The 23,417-nt window shown below is 45.3% G+C and overlaps 1 protein-coding gene across 2 annotated transcripts in view; it reads left to right on the top strand.

Moving 5' to 3' along the window:
* Papss1 (3'-phosphoadenosine 5'-phosphosulfate synthase 1) overlaps positions 1-23,417 on the top strand; it is a 70,255-nt gene that overhangs the window by 24,456 nt on the left and 22,382 nt on the right. For both annotated transcript variants that reach the window (XM_013122611.3, XM_005082798.4), the window contains exons 6-9: positions 10,970-11,083; positions 13,280-13,391; positions 15,807-16,012; positions 17,117-17,252. In XM_013122611.3, coding sequence (XP_012978065.1) covers positions 10,970-11,083; positions 13,280-13,391; positions 15,807-16,012; positions 17,117-17,252 — 568 coding nt within the window. The remainder of the gene's footprint in view (positions 1-10,969; positions 11,084-13,279; positions 13,392-15,806; positions 16,013-17,116; positions 17,253-23,417) is intronic.

Here is a 23,417-nt window from a genome sequence, read left to right as displayed (position 1 = left end):
GGTCTGTGTGAGAGTGTCAGATCCTAAGGAGCAGGAGCTACAGATAGTTGTGAGCTGCCATGTGGGTGCTGAGAATTGAACCTGGGTCCTCTGGAAGAGCAGGCAGTGCTCTTCACCCTTCACCCTGAGCCCATCTCTCCATCCACCCCCAGTATTTCATTGCTGATCCCCCCTGTTTTTTTGTTTGTTTGTTTGTTTTTTTTTACAGAATTGGGAGATTTGTGTGGGGATTTCTCATAGTCTGGTTCTAAGATGCATACCTTTGTGTGTATTGTCATTATGTATTCTACCATAATGTATACACCCCCCTCACTCCTCTTCCTCCCTTCTCTTTCCATTGTGTATCTTAATCTCTGTACTTTCAGTTAATGCCTTCCTCCTGATTTATTTCATCTTAATTAGAGAATGGATTAGTTATCCTTTTTTATGTGATGATTGGACGGTTTCACCCAGTGTCTCAAAAAGAGGCTTAGACGTATATAGTACTCACCATCCTTCGACACTTGCTGAGTATTATAAAGGGCGCACGTGTACTGCTTCTTTCTTTCACAGTGATTCTTTCTGACCTTTAGAAACTGGGCTCATTTTCCCTCCTATTTTACCTTCTAATACCGTCTCCCTTGTATTTCCTTTTAAATTAAAGCTGTTCTCAGTTTTCGTTTATGTTTATGGGTGTTTTGCTTGCACATATGTCTGCACCACATGTGTGCAGTGCTCCCGGAAGCGAGAATCCCCTGGAATTAGAGTTACAGACCACTGTTAGCTGCCATGTGAGTGCCTGGATACAGAATAGTCAGTGCTCTTAAGCCCTGAGCGTCTGCGCTCCCGTCTTACCCCCATTTCTGTGACATTCCTAAGAGCTCTGTGTGCTCAGCCCTTCCTGTGTGTCCCCTTTCACACACACAAAACCTCGGGAGTATTTCAGAGCAGTTAGGAGATTTTGCTTACGGCGGTGCTGGGTTCTGTTTCTAGGGATTTCACAATGATTTGTATGTATCTTTGGCCTTAGTTTAGGAGTCTTCTTATACTTCTGTTTAGGTCTAGAAAGTGACTCTGGTTGCATGGGCTTAGAACGGAGAAGTTTTCTTAGGAAGGCTGTTTTTATCACAAAGCAGGGTGACCACAGAGAAGACATCCAGTGCCCCAATTCTGTCATTTGTTCTCCTGGCATCATCCTTACTTGGGGAAAGGGTCTCAGTTACGTACTCTCCTAAGCAGACAACCTCCCTGACAGCATGTGAGTACTGTTCTGTTGTGCATGGCGAGCCTCGTTATCTGGACAGCCACTCAGAACCATACATGGGAGACAGTACAGGGAACACTGGGCTGTGGCGGCTGACCCAATAGTGCCGTTGCTTTATGGAGCTACATGTTCGGTCCTTCCATTCTTACTTAGTTTATAGTATGTAGACAGGATGGCCATGTGTGCATTAGGTTATGCTGCTTCTTTTGTAGCATGATGTAGAATTCAGAATGACAGTTGGAGGAAGACACACATCTGTTCTACCATGTATACTTGTGGATTGTTTCCTAGTAAAGTTGACTCTTAGATAAGCCTTAGGGCACATGGAGAAACCAGGGAACAGATACCAGATCACAGTTGTCAGCTGGTGGGGTGCACACTGCTTTCCCATGGAGTGGTTACTTGGAATAATGCACACTAGGAAATGCCATTCACATTCATTACTAATGCAGCGATGTTTGTGAGTTTCCACAGGTGGTTAGGGAGAGAGCATGGTGGACTCCAGAGCGATTGGAGATGTATGAGTATAGCGGTGATTTAAAGCAAAGGAGGATAGCCTGATCAGTTTCCAGTACATGCCTTGATCGGTGATGTGAAGATAGGTTCTCACTAATCAGCATTCTGTGGTGACTGTAACTGTTCTGAAAGAGAAGCCCATGAGCAGAGGTGAGAGCCATGAACAGCTTGCTAGGCCTGTTGTTACCCTGTTAGGCCGTGTGTTAGGTATGTAGGTAGCGCTGGTGTATTCAGTGTGTTTTAAAGTCCTGAGGAGTGATGATAACTGTTGCCATTTTACTGATGAGAAGCAGCTTTGGGTTTGCGATGTGTCTCAGAATAGTTAGTCAGGTGTAGTTGGCATTGTCACAGTGTGAATTCTGCAGCCCACACTTAGATCTTTCTTTCTTTTCTTTTTTCTTTTCTTTTTTTTTTTTTTTTGGTTTTACGAGATAGCGTTTCTCTGTATTGTTTTGGAGGCTGTCGGTCCAGCCCGGCCTCGAACTCACAGAGATCAGCCTGCCTCTGCCTCCCGAGTGCTGGGATTAAAGACGTGTGCCACCACTGCCTGGCCCACTTAGATCTTTCTAATGCACCACCATCTCTATATTATAATTACTCTCTTTTCTAGTTTGTTATTGAAACCTGACTCTTTCATCCAATTCCCTTTTACTTCCTTGAGAGTTGATTCCTGAGTGTAGACAGAGTACTTTTAGAATACTTTGTAAGTATTCTAGAGAAAAATCAATGACAATACTGCCTAGTCTGGAAAAGATATTCTCTATACAGAAAAAGAAACTTCCCAGGTGTGTAAGTCTAGATAGTGTAAAATGTTCTACATGGTGGGAAATAAGGTTTTTGTAGGCTATATTTGTTTAAAGGTGTGTATGTGTGTGCGTGTGTGTGTGTGTGTGTGTGCGTGTGTGTGCGTGTACGTGTGTGTGTGTGTGCAGTACACTCCTGCACTCACATGTGTGCCCTGATGCCCACAGAGGTCAGTAGAAGGTATTGTTTCTCCTGGAACTAGGATTACAGGTGGTTGTGAGTTGCCCAGTATGGGTGTTACAAACTGAATTTGGGTGCCCTGAAAGAGCAGCAAGAGTTCTTAACCACCGAGAAGCGTCCCTGTGAGTTTTGTTTGTAGCATGAATAATAAAAAACCCAGAGGCAGATATTGGGGTCAAAGAGAGGCAAAGCAGCCAGCCAGTAGCTCTTACCTCTCCCAAGGCTGGATTGGAGATCCTGTCTTCCCTGCAACTGAAAACTGTCAGAATATAGCACAAGACACTGGGCTCCTGTCTTTTATAGACCTCTCTAGGGCTGGGATTAAAGGCGTGAGCTCTGTTTCTCTTTTAGACTGATTCACTCTCATGTAGCCCTGGGTGGCCTTGAACTCAGAGGAATCAATCTGCCTCTGTCTCCTGAGCCCTGGGATTAAAGGTGTGTGACACCACTGCCCAGCTTCTATAGCTGTTTAGTGTGGCTGATCTCCAGTGGCCTTATTAGATCATAAACAATATATTATCACATTTATCTCTTCTTCTTATTATTACTATTATTTTAGATAAGAACTCCCTGGCTGTCTTAAAACTTCCTATGTAGACCAGGTTGGCCTCCAACTCACAGCCATCTGCTAGGATTAAAGGTTTGCACCACCATGCCCTGCAGCAAGACAGGGCTTTCTAAAGGGTAAGTGAGGAGGTTCTAAAAGTTGGCTTGGGACAGTTGTCCTTGACTGCAAAGATCGATAACGTGGGTGGCATACAATCCAAGGTGGACAGGTGGGTTTGCTCAAGTGTCTCGCCTGCAAGGCTGCTGACTGTCCCAGCGGTTGGCTGTGGCAGCTCTTGCTAACTCATGTGCATGGGCTCCCTCCTTGGTTGGGATCCTAACAAAACCCATTGCTGCTTATAATGACGACGTTGCTCCTGAAATAAACCAAGGACAGTTTTATCTCTGCTTCTGGTTCACTTCTAAGGGTTTTGCTTGTTTTTCCTCACAGTGACTGGTTATCTTCCCTCTGACATCACTGGAGTGTCCCAACAGCGTGGCTCAATTTTTTTTAAAGATTTTATTTATTCTTGGGAGGCAGAGGCAGACGGATCTCTGTGAGTTTGAGACCAGCCTGGTCTACAAGAGCTAGTTCCAGGACAGCCTCCAAAGCCACAGAGAAACCCTGTCTCAAAAACAAAACAAAACAAAAAACCCAAAAGATTTTATTATTTATTATGTATACAGTCTTCTGCCTCCATGCTAGCAGAGGGCACCAGATCTCATTCAAGGTGGTTGTGAGCCACCATGTGGTTGCTGGGAATTGAACTCAGGACCTCTGGAAGAGCAGTCAGTGCTCTTAATCGCTGAGCCATCTCTCCAGCTCCACTCAGCTCAATTCTTACCTTTCTGGAGTTAGTTTAGTTCACAGGGTAAGGGCCTGATCTCAGAAGACTGCCTGTTCAAATAGGAGTCAGAAATGCACTTTTCTGCCCGTCTCTTATATAAGTTCTTAGGCTTTATAATGCTCAGAATGACTCAGCAAGGCACTGTATTGGTTGCTGCTGACTTACTGCAGTTTAGGAATAGCTGGATGGAAGGGATGGATAGGGTAGTGTGGGGTAGGGGGAACCACATTTCCATGCTTTCTTTAGGCTGCCACTCTCTTAGCATCTCCACATGTATAGCAACCAAGGAGCCTTTGAATGCCATTGTTTAGGGATTCTTAGGGAGGCTTTCTGTAGACGATGACTGTTAAGCAGGCATGGGTTGAGGCTGAAAGTTACCAACCTGCAATCAAGGTAATCCTTCTGATGACAGAATCCTATCTTGAAGCTGTCCAGGACACATCGACCAAGAGTCTGTACGAAAGACATTGCCACTCAGGCAATTCAAAACTTGTAGTTCTGCGTTGGGAACTGGGTGTAAGGACCAAATATAGAATACATTTCCCATTGTGCTGTGTGTGGCTTTGTGTTAGAGAGTATAAGAATTCAGGCATTATGCTGGCCCGCCCCTGTCACCTGGCAGAATGCACTCAGGCAGTACCCTGGTCAGCCCAGGTGCAAAGGACCCCTTTAAAACAAGACCACCGTCCACTTCCGCTCTCTCTTTCCCCATCTCTTTCTCTCTCTTTCCTGCTGTTCCCCTGGAGCAGACAGGATTTTTCCTGTCTCCCTCTTCTCTTCTGTCTTCTCTGTGTCTCTTTCCTTCCTTTCCCTTTCCTTCTCCCCTTTCCCTTTCCAATAGAACTTCTCACTAAGCTCTCCCTGCCTGCCATGTTTGTCCCTCGTCCCCCAACACCCTCACCTGCCATGGTATTTTCCAAGCTTCCCCTCACGCTTTATTCATAACCGAGAGGAGCTGACGCGCTCTGAAGGAACTTGAGAAGGCTGTGCCCATGGGAATAGTAGTGGCAGGTGGCCTTTTCTCATCAGTATTACTTTGGAGAGACTCTTCTGAAATGAATTCTGCCTGGTATTCCTAAGGTACTGTCAGCAAGGAAGGTAAATACTTACTTTTCGTGTTCAAGAAAAGTGGGTGCTGCAACTGTGAGGTCTTTGGTCACGTGGTTGCTTTAGATTCTAGTGTCTCTTTCGGTCTGGCTGTGTGATGCAGTCATTCAGATAAAGAGTACACATCTCAGCATTTAGTCCAAGGACCTTGGCTTTCTTAACTTGCTCCATTTCCTATGCATTTATTCAGGAATACAGAAGACAAGCAAGCAGGAGACTTTGTCTTTTCTTTCTACTAACCCGAGTGGTCACTAGATGGCCTGCTAGTGTTGCGTTTTAACTTGGCCCGTTAGAACACAAGGGAGTAGGCTTCTTGCCGCTGGTTTTAATCTAAAGTGATATTTTAAGTGCTGTTTTTAAATCTACCAGGAACTCTGGGTTTACTAGTGCTATAAATTATTTAAAGGTTTGTCTTCTTACAAAATGGTGGTTTAGTGCTCTAAATGGATTTTATACTGCACATAAAAACCAGGCTTTGTAGCTCAATTTTAAAGCGTTGCCAGGATGTCGTTTGCTCGTGTTTTGGATGCGTGTAGTTGAGATATTAGGAACCTCACAGTTGCATGAAAATGTGATTGTGCCCCAGCATTCAGTCTGTTGAGCAGCTCTGGCTCCAGAAGTGTGGCAGATACGTAGAAGACAGTCGTAAAGTGTGGGCTCGCCGTTTATTGACACGCTCAGGCTGCTATAGGAGGACTCACTGAGAGGATAAGAATTACTAGTTTTAGATGGTGGTTATTTGCCCTGTTCACCAATTTCCAGGGAGAAGCAAACAGTTGCCCAAACAAGGATGTAGATGTGGCATACATCGATCATATGTAGTGTTTAGTCAATTGAAGAAAAAGTTTGGCTATCTATCTTGCATTTTAAATCACATTAGCATTTGAATTCATAGCACCTAATATCTCTGTACTTGGAGGTCTGGAACTCAACCTTCATTAAGGGTGATATGTGAACTGTTCACTGACCTGTGCTCAGGACACTTGAGCAGCCCAGGACTCTGTTATTTTCACCTGGAACTTGGGAGCCTCTGAGATGGAGTGAAGTGTCTAATCAGGTGAAGACTTTCGCTGGCCAGGCTTGTGATCTGTATGTTGTTTGGAAGGAAGTTTGCTGAAATAAAGGAGATTATATGAATAACCAGGACACTGTTTCTGATCGCCAGATGAGTCTGTGGAAACTCTAGGGAGTTCCAAATAGAACAATCACTTGATGTGGCAGGGACTCTGCATCCTATTGTCTAGGTATCCACTCTCACTTTGAGGTGATATTGGGTCTTTAGTGGTGGCTTTGGAGACTGAGGTTTGTCATTAGAATGTGCTAGAAACTGACCGTGTCTAATCCAACATAAATAAGTGATTTTTATGTGTATGGGTATTTTGTCTGCATGTATGCCTGTGCAGCATGTGTGTGCCCGGTGCCTGCAATGGCCAGAAGAAGGCGACGGATCCTCTGAAACTGGAGTCACAGCTGGCTGTGAGCTGCCATATGAGTGCTGGGAATTGAATCCAGATCCTCTGGACGAGCAGCCAGTGCTCTTAACTGCTGAGCTGTTTCTCCAGTCCTGTGTCTGCATTTGAAAGGCTCTCTTTGTATTTCTCATAATCAGTTGTCCCATCTCTACTGAGAGTCTACACAGAGCTGTCTTCCCCTTGACTCATGCCGTTGTGTTGGTGTTAATTCCAGAAATACTAACTTTATCTTTCCAGAGGAAAAGCATAGCAGACTGTTGACCTGCGGTTAGCATTGGTTATCCACCAGAAGGATTGCACACCCATGTTGTAAGGCTACAATTCATTTCATGAATATTGTTAGATAGGAATCTACAAAGGGAGGAATTTTGTTGAATGCTTGTGATGAAAAGTTATTTTGACTTAAAAATAAAATATGAAACTATTTCTTCTTGATCTCAAAAAGAATGATTATAGCCTCCATTTTGGTATTTGAAAGCAGCACATGACTGAATTTGCACGTGTGCTGAAGCCCAGTATTTGGGAGTGAATTCCTCTGAGACATGTGGTCTGGTCGAAGGAACCTGTTGACATTATCTTTGGAAGCACTGGCTCCTTTGCAGATCTTGCTCTGTTCAGGGAAAGCACAGTCAGATAGCTCTAAGTTGTGTTTCTGGGGAGTGCTGACTCCTGTTGGAGGGAAGGGTAGGCGGAGTTTTTTGTCAGGATGGCCCAACGTAACCAAATAACCACACAGAGACTTACTATTAATTGTAAATGCTTAGGCTTGTTACTAACTAGGTCTTACATATTATTAACCCATATTTGTCATCCACCCTCTACCACGTGGCTCTCCCTGTTTTCAGTACAGCATGCTTATCTTGCTTCTCTTCATATCTGCCCTTCTTCATCTCTGCACTCTCTCTTTCCCTGTCCACCAATCCAGCCTCACCTCTGCCTGCCTAGCTTTGCCCATTAGCTCTTTGTTAACCCTTTGAAGAGTAGCACGTCTCCACAGTGTACAGAAAGACTACTCCATCTCAGGGAAGAGCACTGCTCCAGGAGCTCCAGCCCTGTGCTAGAGCATTTGTGGTGGTCTGGTCTTGCTACTGTGATCAATCAGTCTTGGGGAGCTTTATCTTGGGGTGCTGGCCAAGGAAACCAGCTAAAAATCTAAAGTAACTTGTATCAAATGGAGTTGAAAGACTCGTCTACTGAGTGCTTTTCTTTCGACTTCTCCAGACTTTGGACAGATATCAACAGTAAATGTGGGAGAAAGTCCCACACCAGTCCCCACCACCAGGAAGTGTCCACACCACTGTAATACAGCAGAGAAAGAGGACAAAACAAACACCTGGGAAGTTGCTCTTCCCAGAGCGGGGCTGAGACCGGCTTTGGACATCCATGTCATCGCTCCCACATGGTGCATTCTGTGTGTGCCAAGAGTTCTCTGCACTGCCGTGGGATTGGAAGAAGTGGGGTTGCAGCTGTTCACGTCTCATTAACAGAACCGTTCCAGGCCAAACAGGGATGGCGACTATCTCTTTTGTGAAGAACACAGTCAGCGCACTGAAAGATCATACATAGACTAGAAACCTTTAGAATTATAAATAGTGAACAGGAAAATAACTTTGTTTCTGGCCTCATTTCTTTCATGTGTGAAATAGAACTAGTAATAGTACCCGCCTTAGCGTTTACTGAGAATTCTGTGAGTTAATATACTACATCAGGAGCTTAGGGTGGCTAGCACAGCGAGTGTTAGCATCGTTTAAATGCATTGGAAAATAGTATAGTGGGGGGGCATCGTCTATCTCTTGGGCCTTAGTGCCCTCCTATGTTGAGGGGGCAGATAGCATAGTTTCCTTTGGCTTGAAAGGTACGTGTTAGAGCAAACGAACGAGGCCACGTGAAGCCTTTAAAACAGTGTATTGAAGGAGCATCCCTGTAAGTGTTAGCACCAAAGTTCAGACACCATGCTGTTTCATTCTTACAAAAGCCTGGATTTTTTACAACAGCCCTGGGTTACAGCAGTGTCTGGAATTTATTTTGTAAGTGGTTGAGGAAGAGGAGGAACCGGGCTGTGAGGTGAGGAAGCCTGTCAGGGCTGCAAATGTAGAACTGGAGAAAGCGATCACAGAGTTTTAGGTAAAAAATGTTCGTGTCTTCCTTTCTTCTGTCACAGCAGTGGGAACACCAGAAATAAATGACTTATGGGCTCCTGCTACCCCTGACTCTCTTTGGTTTGAAAATGTGTCCCTTAAATTTTGTGCCTAGTTTACTGACTTCCGTATCCTTTCTGTGAGCCTTACTATACTCTTCCTCGTAGAAGCCTAATGAGTACTTGGCCTTTTATATAGTTGGTTACTCTTGACACCATTTACTTCCCTTAGTGTGACTCTGGGGCTTTGCGCGTCCATCTGAACATGTGGGGTGTGTGGAGCTTCTTCACGTGCGCCCCACTGTCCCTCAGGGAAGGTAGATTCTGGACTCTCACTTTCCAGTTGAAGTACCATGGGCTTGGTGGAGACTGCTGACAGCCATTTGCCCTGTAGTGCATCCACGGTGGAGACCAGTTAAACGGGATAATAGGCAGATGACAGTGACACACACAGAAGGATTCGGGGCATTTTGCTCTACTCTTTCCCAAATCCTGCCAACATGCCCTTTTCACATTTTAACTAGAAACAAAGAGGAACCCTAAGCTGTTTATCTGGCTAGATTGTTTTCCTTCTGTATGCATTCTCAAAGCCATGCATTCCATATAAACTGACTGCTGACCTGTCATCCCTCCCCCCGCCCTCCCCCCCCAGAGCTGGCACACACACACTTTGACATGGGTTCATCTTATAAGTACATGGTTACATGTGAAATCCACCAAATCAGACTGGAGTTGTTGGAGGAGCTGGAGGGACTGGGCTACCTTTGTTCACTTTTTCTTTAATGACTTCAGATAGTATTTCTCCCCGGTAAATGAAACAGTAACTTCCTACTATGAAGTATGGAAGATCTAGGAGGTTTATGGAGAGTGCGCTGGGCAGTGTGTGTCTCATATACATGCTTGCTGTGTACTCCTTGACTAGCCCTCGAGTGACAGAGGTCTCTGGGAAATGCTGCTCTGCTCCCGGAGTGGTGCTGCGGGGCCAAGCTGGCCACGGTCTCTCACTGTGGGCTTTGATTTTGTTATTTCTTTTCCTGTATGTGTAGTCTTGCTTACTCTTGGGTTTATTATGAGAAGTCAGAGGCCCTGATCAAAGGAGAAACCAGGTTTTGCTACCTGATTTTGTGCTGGTGCTGAGCTATATTCTCCCTTTTCCCCATGTGGGAGCTGAGTATCTGAGAAGATAGAGCTGTAGTCTATCAATTCTAGATTCTCAGACCCCCTAGGGAGTGCTTAAACAGCTACTCTTGGTCTTCTTGTACCTCTTTTGGTATAAACATGTGACCTAGCCTTATTAATATTATTTTTCTGTGATGCTATAGAACCAAATACAGTCAGGTTCCACTTTGAGCTCTTCTTCCCTTAGATGAGGCATGTGGTTGAACGCATTTAGAATTCTTTGGGGAACGGAATGTCTTGGGAGCCAGCCTTGTAAAGATCTAGTAGCAGTGCAAGCCGGTGTGCTGTGGCACACGCACTCCTGTGTGCCCACACCACCTCTCCGTGCTCACATGTGCAGTGTGTGGAGGGTGAGCAGGGAGAAAGCTGTCTTAGTGTCATAGGCGAGTGCTTAGAGTTTTGACTGCAGTTCAGACCGCTTCTTGTGGAATCAAATGGTGCTGGCTTTAGGCTGATAGCCGTGGGAGGCCTGCCTGTGTCTGAAGAGAAGCGGTGGGGGAGGAACTGGGAAGAGGGAGGGAAGGGAAACTTTGGGATGTAAAGAAAAAGCACTAGTTTGACTTGATGAGTAAAATGGCTTCAGTGACACCAAGGATAAAGGTACAGGGGAAAAATAGTGGTGTCTTACATGGGCTGTTTTGTGTTTGAAATTTTTGTCGCAGTGTATCTGAGGTCAGCTCTATTTACAGTTACCTGTTCTGACACATAGACCATTCTAGGAATTCTTTTCTTTCCTATTAGATAATGGGGCATAATGCAGATTTCTTGTGTGGGATGCAATTTTGGAGTAAACCAACTAATAGGAAAATTGAAGAGAGAATGTGGCACTAAAGCCCTCCTTTCTGCTAGAAATGCTGATTTTTCTCGTCTAGGATACCTTTTGGGGACACCTGCATGGTTGGATCACTTGTCTAACTGCTCTCTTGTTGTTGTGAAGGATATTGTCCCCGTGGATGCCTCCTATGAAGTGAAGGAATTGTATGTGCCGGAGAATAAACTGCATTTGGCAAAAACTGATGCAGAAGCCTTACCAGCACTGAAAATCAGTAAAGTAAGTTCTCTGCTGCTTGTCAAGCCAAGTGGTGCAGCCGTCCGAGGAGCGTTAGCTTGACGGATGTGGGGCTTAGTGGCCGTGTTTGAAGTCAGGGTGGCAGTAGCAGGTCAGGGTGTTGTGGTGTGTATCACAGATCCCAGGGGTGGAGAATGTGTTTAATGGGGGAACAGTATTCCCATATTACCACAACTTTGATTTGCTTTTAGTCATATTTGTTTATTTTGAAATATCAAAGGATAAAGATTATGTGAGCTTTGGGGCCATAAGAGAGAAAGGAATGTTTCTAAAACATTAAGAAATGCTAATCCATAATAATTAGAATGAACTTTACCACTTTAAACATGTTTCCTAATTTCCTGCTCAACATTTGACTTTCCCTTATATTAAGAAAAATGGACATATTAGGATTAGTTCTGTTGAATAGCTGTGTCTAATGATATCATTAGGTGCCTTTCTCAATTAACAATTTCTGAGTTAAACTAGGCAGGATGAGAGTGGAAACTGATTTATTCTCAAATCTTAGGAAACTTTAAACTGTATAATTTATACATATTTTAAAAACACATAAAAAAGAAAAGACAAGCAAAACCCCACAAAGGGTAAGGAATAAGAATATGGAGTGCAGTTGGCTATTCCCTCAACTCTTCATTTATGATAAGAAGAACCTAGAAGACTTGGGGAAGTGTCACATCTCCGTACTGAGGCTGGAGAACTGAGCTTGGCCTGGACAAAGGCTCCTCCATAGTTGTTCCAATTCTTTGGTAGGAGTGATCTTAATGGGCTGTATGTGACCTGATCTTAGGTGGACGTGTGTCAGGGAGGGATGGTTCCAGGTGGCCATGGAGAAGGACCAGAGTCTGCACAGACAGAGGGAAAGAGAGATATCTGTAGGTGTACTGACTGCAGAACCTAAAGGTGAACTTTCTTCAGTCCGGAGTTCACAGTTCAGTTTAGGGTACCCACAGGCACACCGCCGGTCTGCTCCTTCACAGTGCTTCCTCACTAGTTCTGCTTGCTTAGTCATATTGAAGGCTAAGGCTTCAGCATAAGAAGCTTGCAGAGCTCCTAACTGATGCCATCTAGAGTTGAGATAAGCAATGACCACTGTCATGGGTTTAGGAACAGGCGATGTATTTAGGCTGTGTAACTCCTCATGCTGCTGGCTGTTTCCTTTCACACACTGGCTGTCATGCTTTAGTAATAACGGGGAGACTCCATTTTTCTGCACACCATGGGCCAGGTGTTTAGTCTTTTCTCACTTGGGATCCATTGCTGTATGATACATATATATATATACATACATACATACATATATGCAGTTGGCCAGTTCTTTACTGTTCTGCAGGAATGTAACCATAAGTCTGGAAGTTTAAGCAATAGTGACCTTAGTAGGATAAAGTTACTCTGGGAAAGAGTCTTTTTGGTAAATATTTTGTGTAAGGTATCTTTTTGTTAGGATAGTGACTGTCAGCCAGGTGATGGTGGCACAAGCCTTTGATCCCAGCACTCGGGAGGCAGAGGCAGGTGGATCTCTGTGAGTTTGAGGCCAGCCTGGTTTACAGAGTGAGTTCCAGGACAGCCTGGGCTACACAGAGAAACCCTGTTTCTAAAAACAAACAAAAGTAAAACAGTGAACAAAAGGAAGGTAGCGACTATCAACATGTAGTTTCCAGGTCTTCATGGACAGCAGTTCTGGAAACTTGCAGAATTTTAAAACTTCTGCTGCCTTGGAAATTGAGTGTGAAGTAATACGCATTCGTCTGTTCGCTTGCTGTGAGACAGGCTCTCACCCTATGGTCCGACTTGACCTGAAACTTGCTGTGTACACCAGGCTGTACTTAAACTCACCGAGATCCACTTGCCTCTGCCTCTGCTTCCCAAGTGCTAAGAGTAAGTTTGCACCACCATACCCATCTAGCAATCTGTAGTGTGACACGCCTCCCAGAGGTTGTCTGGTAGACAGTAATGTTTGAGACCTACTGGCTTAGGTGAGGCCATCTCTGGTGGAAGTATGCGAGGGTAATACATTATGGGTGTGCTAGAAGAAAAGCTTGTTCTCTAGGAGTTCCTCAATCTGTAGGATCCACAGTCTTGTTGACATTACTTTCAAAATTACATGCGTAACACTTTTTGCTGCTTGGGTTCATAAATACATAAAATCAGTATTTTTTTATTTACTGTCTAATTTGCTAGGTGGATATGCAGTGGGTGCAGGTTTTGGCAGAAGGTTGGGCGACTCCTCTGAATGGCTTCATGAGAGAGAGGGAATACTTGCAGTGCCTTCATTTTGATTGTCTTCTGGATGGTAAGATAGTCTACATCTAAAATTAAATTGGGCATGGAGGAGGCATGGCATGATTTCAGGTATTTGTCGCTTTTCATTAAGGTAGTCATGGTCTCTCAATAGTAGTCATGAAGACTAAGCTATGCTAGTTCCTAACACTCCAAGTAAACCATGGATCTATTTCTACTCTTCCTTTTCCTTCCCATGATTGTTCATCATGGAGCAGAAGGAAAGCCTGCTGTTAGGGCCACTGTTCCCTGTGTCATACCACCTGTCCACTGTGGAGAGCTTCTCCCTCAGTGCCCATACACTCCGAACCATTCCTCTACGAAGCCTGTGAACTCAGGGTCTGTTTTGTTTGCATGTTTGTTTTCTGCAAAGATTAAATACTGTAGTTTGATATTCCTCCTTAGAGTTAGTGGTGGTCCTTAACTGCCTGATCAGTAATGACTCAGCCTGGAGTTTAGTGCATATTGACTTCTTAGTTTCCATCTTAGCCTGTCTTGACAAACAGATTAAGTGTAGCCAGATTTGTTGATAGCTGATAACTTTGTCCAAAGATTTTATTTTATTTATTTATTTTTAAATTTAAAAAAATTTTACACACCAACCCAGTTCCCCCCACCCTCTCACCCCTTATCCACTCCTCAGAGGGGGGTAAGGCCTCCCTTGGGGAGTCAACAAGGTCTTGTCCAAAGATTTTTTTTTGTCCATGATTCTCTACACAATAGATTTCTTCCGTATATAAATCCAAATAGGAATTTAAGAGTATTCTGTTGTAGTGACTTACACACACACACACACACACACACACACACACACACACACACACACACACACACACACCTCAAATGCATAAATAAAAAGAAAAAATTGGATTATCTTTGTCTTGTAAATATACTCAAGGGTACATAATCAGTTTGCCACTTGAAATGTAGTTATTTGTGTCATTCTTCTTTCAACAAAGATTTAGACTTTTCTTGGTTTAAAGCTTTAAATGAAATAGAATTCTTGGTCTCATTCATATAATGGGATGTACAATATTTTTTGATAGTCATCATCATCTGCTGCTTCCTTTACTTTTATAATTCTATATAAAATTTCTTCCCAAGCATAGTTGGATGGCTTGTGAGAATTAGTATATGATATGTGTTGGTTCTTTTGCCTCTTGTTTTAATTCTTCCTCCCTCTTCTCCCATCCCCACCTCTCTCTCCCTATCTATCCGTCCTCCCCATCCCATCCCTCCTCCTCTATCCCATCCCTCCTCCCCATCCCCACCTCTCTCTCCCTATCCATCCCTCCTCCCCATCCCCACCCCTCTCTCCCTATCCCATCCCTCCTCCCCATCCCCACCCCTCTCTTCCTATCCCATCCCTCCTCCCCATCCCCACTTCTCTCTCCCTATCCATCCCTCCTCCCCATCCCCACCTCTCTCTCCCTATCATCCCTCCTCCCCATCCCCACCTCTCTCTCCCCATCCATCCCTCCTCCCCATCCCCACCTCTCTCTCCCCATCCATCCCTCCTCCCCATCCCCACCTCTCTCTCCCCATCCCATCCCTCCTCCTCATCCCCACCTCCCTATCCATCCCTCCTCCCCATCTCCACCTCTCTCCCTATCATCCCTCCTCCCTATCCCCACCTCTCTCTCCCTATCCATCCCTCCTCCCCATCCCCACCTCTCTCTCCCTATCCATCCCTCCTCCCCATCCCCACCTCTCTGTCCCCATCCATCCCTCCTCCCCATCCCCACCTCTCTCCCCATCCCATCCCTCCTCCTCATCCCCACCTCCCTATCCATCCCTCCTCCCCATCTCCACCTCTCTCCCTATCCATCCCTCCTCCCCATCCCCACCTCTCTCTCCCTATCCATCCCTCCTCCCCATCCCCACCTCTCTCTCCCTATCCATCCCTCCTCCCCATCCCCACCTCTCTCTCCCTATCCATCCCTCCTCCCCATCCCCACCTCTCTCTCCCTATCCATCTCTTTGCTTCCCTGCTTCTTCCTTCTCTTTCTTTAACTTTCTGAATAAATTAGTTGCTCTTCTGATTCTTTTGCCCCAGGTACTCAAGAGACAGACAGTGCACCGCTTCTTTAAAAATGTTTCCGTTAGTTAAAGGATTAATATTTGTTGTGTGTATGTTCATGTCCATGCATCTGCAGTCATTCACGCCACAGCACACATGTTGAGGACAGAGGACAACTTGCATCTGTCAGTTCAGTCTTTAACCATGTGGGTTCCAGGGGTTGAGCTCTTGTTTGTGAGGTTTGGTGACAAGTGCCCTTAACTGCTGAACCATCTCCCTGTCTCCGGTTCTTTGAGACATTAGTTGTTGTTGTTGTTGTTATGTGAATTGTGTCACTGAATATGAAGGTGCCTATACCAAGACCCACTGAGTAAGCGGTGCTCCTTATGTTCTTTTTGTGTCCTGCAGGAGGTGTCATCAACTTGTCAGTGCCTATAGTTCTGACAGCTACGCATGAGGACAAAGAGAGGCTGGATGGCTGTACAGCCTTCGCTCTGATGTATGAGGGCCGCCGGGTAGCCATTCTTCGAAATCCGGAGTTTTTCGAGCACCGGAAAGAGGAGCGTTGTGCCAGACAGTGGGGAACAACATGCAAGAACCACCCCTACATTAAGGTCTTGACTCATCTGACAGTAACATTGTGTTGAGATGTGGCCATCGGCTGTGTGTTAATTGTTCCTCTGGGCTGTGAAGTTTTGCAGAATTGAGACTGGCTCTTAGATGAGTGCAATGAGCAGATGGTTTTGTTGTTTTGGCTCATGTAAATATTTATTCAGTGACTCTTTGTAGTTTTTTGAAATCATTGATGCTGGGCATTAAATCCAGAGCCCTGTGCATGCTAGATCTGTATTTATACTCCAGCTTGTAACACATAATTTTCAGTATTTACTGGGTACCAGGTACTGATCTCAGGGCTGACTTAGAACACAGGATGTGGATGTGTTGGGCAAAGGTTTGTTCTCTTGGAATGTAGTGGAGGGAAAGATAATGTGTTCTTACAAGGAAGATGCAAGGGTAGGTTGCAGTGGGAGCCCATACCAAGGTGACTTAATATTTTTGGCCTTTTAACATTGTATTCTTGTGGGAAATCAGAGAAAAATGATTCATCTCCCCAAAGTACCTCATTTGTGTGTTGAGTGTGGAAATGTCAGTATTGAAGGCAAATATCTGTCAGTTGTTTAGTGTTTTAAAAGCAGGTTCTAAGCTTTAGAAAAAATGAAGTGCACTTGGTTGGGCTTCAGCTACATCCTATAAATGTGGGTCCTGAGGGTATAGACCTCCAGATATAGGGCAAGGTGGGTGATGGTAGATGAAATTTGAGAAAATGTGTGTTAATTTGTTAGTGAGCTTGACAAATTTTCATACACTTGTCAGTAATCATTGGTGTCAGAAGTTTGAGATTGGAGGACATGTAAGATGGGATTCCTATAGGTTACAAATCTATCTGTTAACCAACATCTAATAACAGTGGGGAAAAATTCCTTTGTTTTTTTAAACTGACAAAGTAATAATCATTCCCTTAGGTTTTGGTTGCTTTTCAGAAATTCATCCAGACATTATATCACAGTATTTCTTCAGTATCTTTCATTCCAGTGATGTCCATAAGCCTAGGTTGGCCTTTAAGATAGAGATGAGCTTGTAGAAGCTGTGCTTAGCTCATGTGAAAGTAATGTTCTTACTTCTATTGTAGCAACTAATTTCCTGTTGCTTCCTGTTAGATGGTTATGGAACAAGGGGATTGGCTGATTGGAGGAGATCTTCAAGTCCTCGACCGAATTTACTGGAATGATGGTCTTGATCAGTATCGTCTTACTCCTACTGAGCTCAAGCAGAAGTTTAAAGATATGAATGCTGGTAAGATGTATACCTGCTCATCTAGAATGAGACTACTGTCTCGTGTGTGTGTGTGTGTGTGTGTGTGTGTGTGTGTGTACATATATATCAGGGTGATAACTAAAGGTATATGAGGCAATGGAATAGATAAAGAATAGCGACAGTCAAGCCAGGCCTCTGTAGTTTGTTTTTTTTGTATTTTGCTACATTCTTAGAATTTGATTTAGCATTTTCCATATGATACGGAAGATGGATGTAGCAAATTGGCTGTTTATTATAAAGCTTGTGTTAAAGCTGAGTAGAACTTTGTATAGACGATCAGATCTGTTCACTCACACCAGTGGTGTACCTCGTGGAACAAGTGATGGCGCCATGCCACCTTACAGTGTCTGTTCCATTACCTGTACTTGTTGTGTACCTTTGTCTGCTCCTGTGCTGAGTGCTGAGGTTTCAAAAGTAAACATGAGAAGGGGCTTTTATGGGATGACGTGGAGCACCTGCACTGCTGTCTTCATTCTGGGATGATGGGGAGCACCTGCACTGCTCTCTTCATTCTGGGATGACGTGGAGCACCTGCAGTGCTCTCTTCATTCTGGGATGGGGTGGAGCATGTGCAGTGCTCTCTTCATTCTGGGATGACGTGGAGCACCTGCAGTGCTCTCATTATTCTGGGATGGGGTGGAGTACCTGCAGTGCTCTCATTATTCTGGGATGGGGTGGAGTACCTGCAGTGCTCTCTTCTTCTGGGATGATGTGGAGCACCTGCAGTGCTCTCATCATTCTGGGATAGGGTGGAGCACCTGCAGTGCTCGCTTCATTCTGGGATGACGTGGAGCACCTGCAGGGCTCTCTTCATTCTGGGATGACGTGGAGCACCTGCAGGGCTCTCTTCATTCTGGGATGACGTGGAGCAGTGTGTGTTCAGGAAAGCTGAGGTGCGTTCTCTGCAGTCATACACTCCCAGGCGCTCCAGGACGCTATCTTCTCACCAAGTGTGCTACGTGGGTGTTGGTAAAGGATGTGCTGCCCAGATGCACCAGATGCACGTGCTCAGATACTGGAGGTGTTGGTGAAAAGAGCATTCCCTGTAGAGTAGACATGGCTAGACTGCTAAAAGGCTTAAGTGCTCTTACTGTCATCTGTGTCAGCTCACCAGCAGAGGCGCAGAGCCCTCAGCCCTGGTGCCAGTCCTTAATGCTTTCTGTGTGGAAGTCTGGCCGTGGCCTGGAAGGGGGCATGAACGTGGGTATGGGTAATGTGGAATCAATAACGGACAATAGCTGACCGCTCAGCTGTACTTAAGAGCCTGCAGCCTCTGTCCCAGGTGGGGATAGAGCAGTAGGGACAGGACAGCTCCACCTCACCCCTAAGCACCAGGTCGTTTAGAGTCCTGAGTGTGGATAGTGTCCTGCTTTACCATGTGGGAGTTTCATATCTTGTTTTCCTCTGTGCTCTTTGACAGTTGGTGGGAACACTTATTGACCCTAATGCATAGGGCTTCATCCATCCATCCATCCGTTTATTTATTTATATTTGAAACAGGGTCTCACAGTGATTCTGGCTGGCCCAGAACTCACTAGTAGACCAGGCTGGTCTCAAACTCATAGAGATTTGCCTGCCTCTACCTCCTGAGTGCCACCATGACAGACATAGTAGTAGTAGCATGTGATTCCCTTGTATCAGTATGAAATTTGGGGAACCTATGAAGGTTGTTTCTGGCCATTAGCCTATAAAGGAAAGAGACAGCTTCCAGGAAAAAAAAGTCCTTGTGAAAGAAACTGTATTATCACCAATAATGAGAGAAAGAAAGAAGAAAGAAAGAAAGAAAGAAAGGAAGAAAGAAAGAAAGGAAGGAAGGAACCATTTGCCTGTCTTTTTCCCCCATCTGGGTGCTGTCACTGAGGATAGAGTATTTGGAGCTCTTGGAGCCATTCATTCTGTGTTCTTAAGAATCCCAAACATGTGTTCTGTGTTGAGTTTCTGTCATTTATTTCCAGACTTCATATCTAAAGAGACACTACATATTTAAATTATTTAAGACACTTTTAGTTGGGTCTTTTATTTATAATCAGCAGTAGTAGTGCATTTCATTCCCTTCCTCATTCCCTCCCTTCCTCCCTCCCTCTGTCCCTTTTTCTGGTGGTGAACAGAAACACATTTAGGATTTGTTGAGACCACCTTAGTTTGTTTTTGCCCAAATCTGAATCCCTATCTTGAATCACTGTTAGTCAATTATTGGCTCTGCTGAGACATCTTATCATGGAATTATTGTTCATAATCAGAGACTTCACTAGTCCATCTGTTTGTGCCCTTCGTGAGCCAAACATTTTAAGTCATTTAGGGAACTTGTTGCATAATGAGTGATTGTGACTTTGTTTAAAGTAGCTGAAAGCCAGTTATTAGCCTTACATCAAACAACAAAGATTTGTGGTGTTATTTTGTTTACTTTTCCATTTTAGACCAAGGCAAATAAGCAACAGACGGAGGGAGTTTACTTTGTAGTTTTTGTTTACTCATTAGGAAGCCAGTGACAACCAGTCTACTGATGTGTTCAAGAGACAGAGAGCAGGAACAGTGCCTCACTTTTGTCTCTAGTGTCTGTCCATGCCTCTGCTCGCTCCTCTCCATCTCGTCTGAAGTGTTCAGGTTATCTGCTATAAATTGTTGTCCTGTGTACACCGATGTGACAGTTCAGTGTTGGAGTCCCTTCTGTAGCTGGGAGGATTGAGATTTCCCTGTTGCTAGCTACATTGCTAGTTTAGAAGGTGATCTATTTACTAGTGGAGGTTCCTGGTATCCAGATGATCGGTAGACTAGAGAGGAAGAAGAATTTCACTGAGCAGGCTAAGAGCCTGTTTGTCCTCATTCTACACAGAATATTGGTGTCCTGCCGGTTACAAAGTGAAAAATTCACACACTCTTTCAGACTAGCATGGTGCTGCACAGTACTGAGTCAGTCTGTGAGGGCTTTTGTTGAGTTGTTGAATTACAGACTGTTTTAAAAGAATGAGTAGAGATTGTTAGAAGGATATTTTAGGCAAAGACAGGGGCAACATAGGAGGCTGGTGAGGCAGTGAGGTTAGTGTATTTTCTTATGGTAAAAGCAGTGAGCCAGAGATGTTGCAGTCAGAAACCAGATAAGGAGACTCCCTGTCTGGCAGGTTCTAGTGGAAGGCAGAAGCACTGTCGGATAGAGTCCAGAGTTAACCAAGTGAGCATGGGAGAAGAGATGCGTGCAGTTATGGGAACCCACAAGTAGTGCTGGGGGATCGAACTGGCAACACCAGGGACAGGCAACAAGCAATCCTCCCCCCTCCCCCTCCCTCCCTCCCTCCCTCCCTTCCCCCTCCCTCCCCCCTCCCTCCCTCCCTCTCTCCCTCCCTCCCTCCCTTCCTTCTTTCTTTCCTTCTTCCCTCCTTCCTTCCCCTTCCTTTTTCCTTGTCTTCTTCCCTCTTTCTTTCCTCCCTCCCTCCCTTCTTTCCTCCCTCCCTCCATCCCTCCCTCCCTCCCTTCTTTCCTCCCTCCCTCCATCCCTCCCTCCCTCCCTCCTGCAATTGTCTTTGGTCACTCAGCTGGTGCAGAGCCTGGTCCATCTAGCTCTTTGCACTAAGTCCTGGCAGTTCCTGCTGCCCGGGTCATTGGATGGGCCATCACATGACCTATGCTACACACATCCAGGGAGTTGTTGCTGTTTTTCACTATCAGGAAATGCTGATGTTGTCCTTTACATTCTAAGCAGCGAAACACATTTTGAAAAGGACCTTCTCCACTCTCTTCTACCCCTCTACTTGCTGGAAGGAAAGGGCTCCAACTTCACTTGCTTCTTACATGTTGCCTCCTGGCCTGGTGGGGGGCAGTCCAGAGCACAGGGAAGGAGAGCTTGCCACACCGAGCAGTCCTTTTACACAGACACGGTATAGGGGTTGGGACAGTGATGAGGAATAGACCGAGTGGGGTTTGGGTTGAGGCAGTGATACCCAGTGTGGGAAGACAGAGTGTGGTCAGTGTTGAGATGACTTCGTTATGTCAGTGCCTGATGAGTGGGGAGTCAGGCCATGGAGATAGGGCTGAGATACCACGTAGTAGTCGAGTACAGTTGATGGTGGGGGGTTGAGTGGGAAGTTTCTGAATGACCATGTCAGTGGAGTGTCACACAGCACGGCAGTGACCCCCGATGTCCCAGTTACCCAGTGAGAAATAGGCGGTTAGACTCAGATGGCCCAGCAGAGCCTGCAGTTTCACATTTGTCTGATTATGGTTGTGTAAAATATGTGCACAAAACATTAATTCGGAGACTAGGCAAAATCAAGATTTAAAACCAAAGACGGCGATACAGAAATAGTCTATTTATGGACAGTTTCCCCTCAAGTTCTCTGTGGTGGTTCATGCTTTCTATTTTAAAGAGGGGTTAGGAAGCGGCTGGTGAGTTTAGGAGGCCAGTCCTGTGTGACATTTAGTCTGGGCAGACTGGGTAGGTGTTCATAGAGACAGAAAGCAGGGCACCTTTGGGATTTGGCAGGTTCGTGCTCACTGAGTGGCAGAGCAGGAAGCAGCTAGTTGTCTGGGTGAGTGCAGTTCAGCAGCTCCACGTGGAGGCGAGGAAATGAAGTTCTTTTCCTCCATCACACTCTCCACACTGTCAGCACCCTTCTCTGCAAACAGACTTCTCAACCTTCCCTGCTGGACTCGGAAGAATGTTTGCTCCTTCTTTCTCTGAATAAACTGCACACTCCGAGGGCACGGGAGACCAACTGTTACCTTGGGGAGAGCTTGCCTGAACTGGAGTTTTCATCTGTTCAGACCTTCCCTGTCCCTGTGCCCTGCACTGTCAGACTGCAGAGGGAGGGAGAGTAGTCAGTACAGATCTCTGTGGTGAGCTGATGGGGGTCTGAGCACATGCGTGGGAGGAAGGAGAGCTGGAGTGTTCTGGACTCAGGATCAGATACTGTGCTCCAAAGCCAGGGAGCAGACCTGGAGGTGGGGACAAGGTGGCTGGTTTGACTCTTGGATGGTTCCGGGGCACTAAGAGGCAGATGGAGAGGTGATCTGAGCTTGGGGCCAACTTTTGCTCAGTTAACAGAAATTTGCAAGTCAGTGCTACAGAGCCCAGCCTAGAACCCTTGGAGCTTGTGACCTCATCGCAGTGTGCAGGGTATGGTCCATCAGGTGAATTGGCCCCGGGGGGCACATCGGTTAAAGGAGGAGAGAAAATAGAAGAGCTGGTAGAGTTCTGTTTTATGTGGAAATGCGTACAGCGTTTTATCGGTAGTGTCTGTACCTACTTCCTGTACTGTGCTGTGTCAATCCTGTATAGTGTCACGGGGCTAATTTGCTACAGAATGTCACAGGCCACTTCACGTTCCATTCATAGCCCTTATTTGGTACCAACATCTTTTCCAAGGAACATAATGTGATTGTCCTGTGACAGGTTTTACATCCAGCTGTGCCCTCCATCTTTGGCAAAATGGATGACTTTATTATCACATTCCCTCTGGAAAGCAGGGATGCCTCCACACTTTCCTCTTGGTCGGAATTTTATCTCACTTCTTCTTGTCCTATCTTATTCTGCAGACTGCAGCTGGCATGCTAAACCTGGCAGTCACAATGGCCTGTTGGATAGCCAGAGATAGCCCGACTAATGGGTCTGGGTTCTGTCTCTGGATGCTTTTGCACTGTGGAGTTTGGGTTGCGTGGTTGCAGCAGAGCCCAGTGGCTTGCAAAGCACCGAATGCTTCAAGGCTTCTTAGGGATCAAATTTGCTTTCACGAATGGTCAGCTGACTCGTAGTAAACTTCGCAGAAGTGAGGGTTATATAATTGAATCTAAAAGCAGCTCTGCTTCGGATTCCCCGCCTGTGTCTTCTCTTTTAAAACATGTTACGGGGAATTTAAAACATATGCAGCGATAACAGTGTACTGAGTCCCCGTGCCTCTGAGCCAGCTACAACACTGCCTTTTGGACCATTCCCCTTTCATCTGTGCCATTTCTGCCCTCTCTGAATGCTCTCGCCACATTCTGAAACAAATCTCAGTTCTCATGTCATTTCGTCGAAATATTTCAGTATGTATCTCTTTAACAGAAAAGGCTTCAAGGAAAAACCATGGCACCACTGTTTCTTCTTAATAAGGCTCTGGTAATGACCTAGTTTTGTTACCAACTCAAATCTTAGGGCTTTGGAGGATTTGA

Source organism: Mesocricetus auratus, unplaced genomic scaffold (assembly GCF_017639785.1).
Source record: "Mesocricetus auratus isolate SY011 unplaced genomic scaffold, BCM_Maur_2.0 Super-Scaffold_100009, whole genome shotgun sequence".
NCBI lineage: Eukaryota > Metazoa > Chordata > Mammalia > Rodentia > Cricetidae > Mesocricetus > Mesocricetus auratus.
This window is presented reverse-complemented; position numbering and strand designations above follow the sequence as displayed.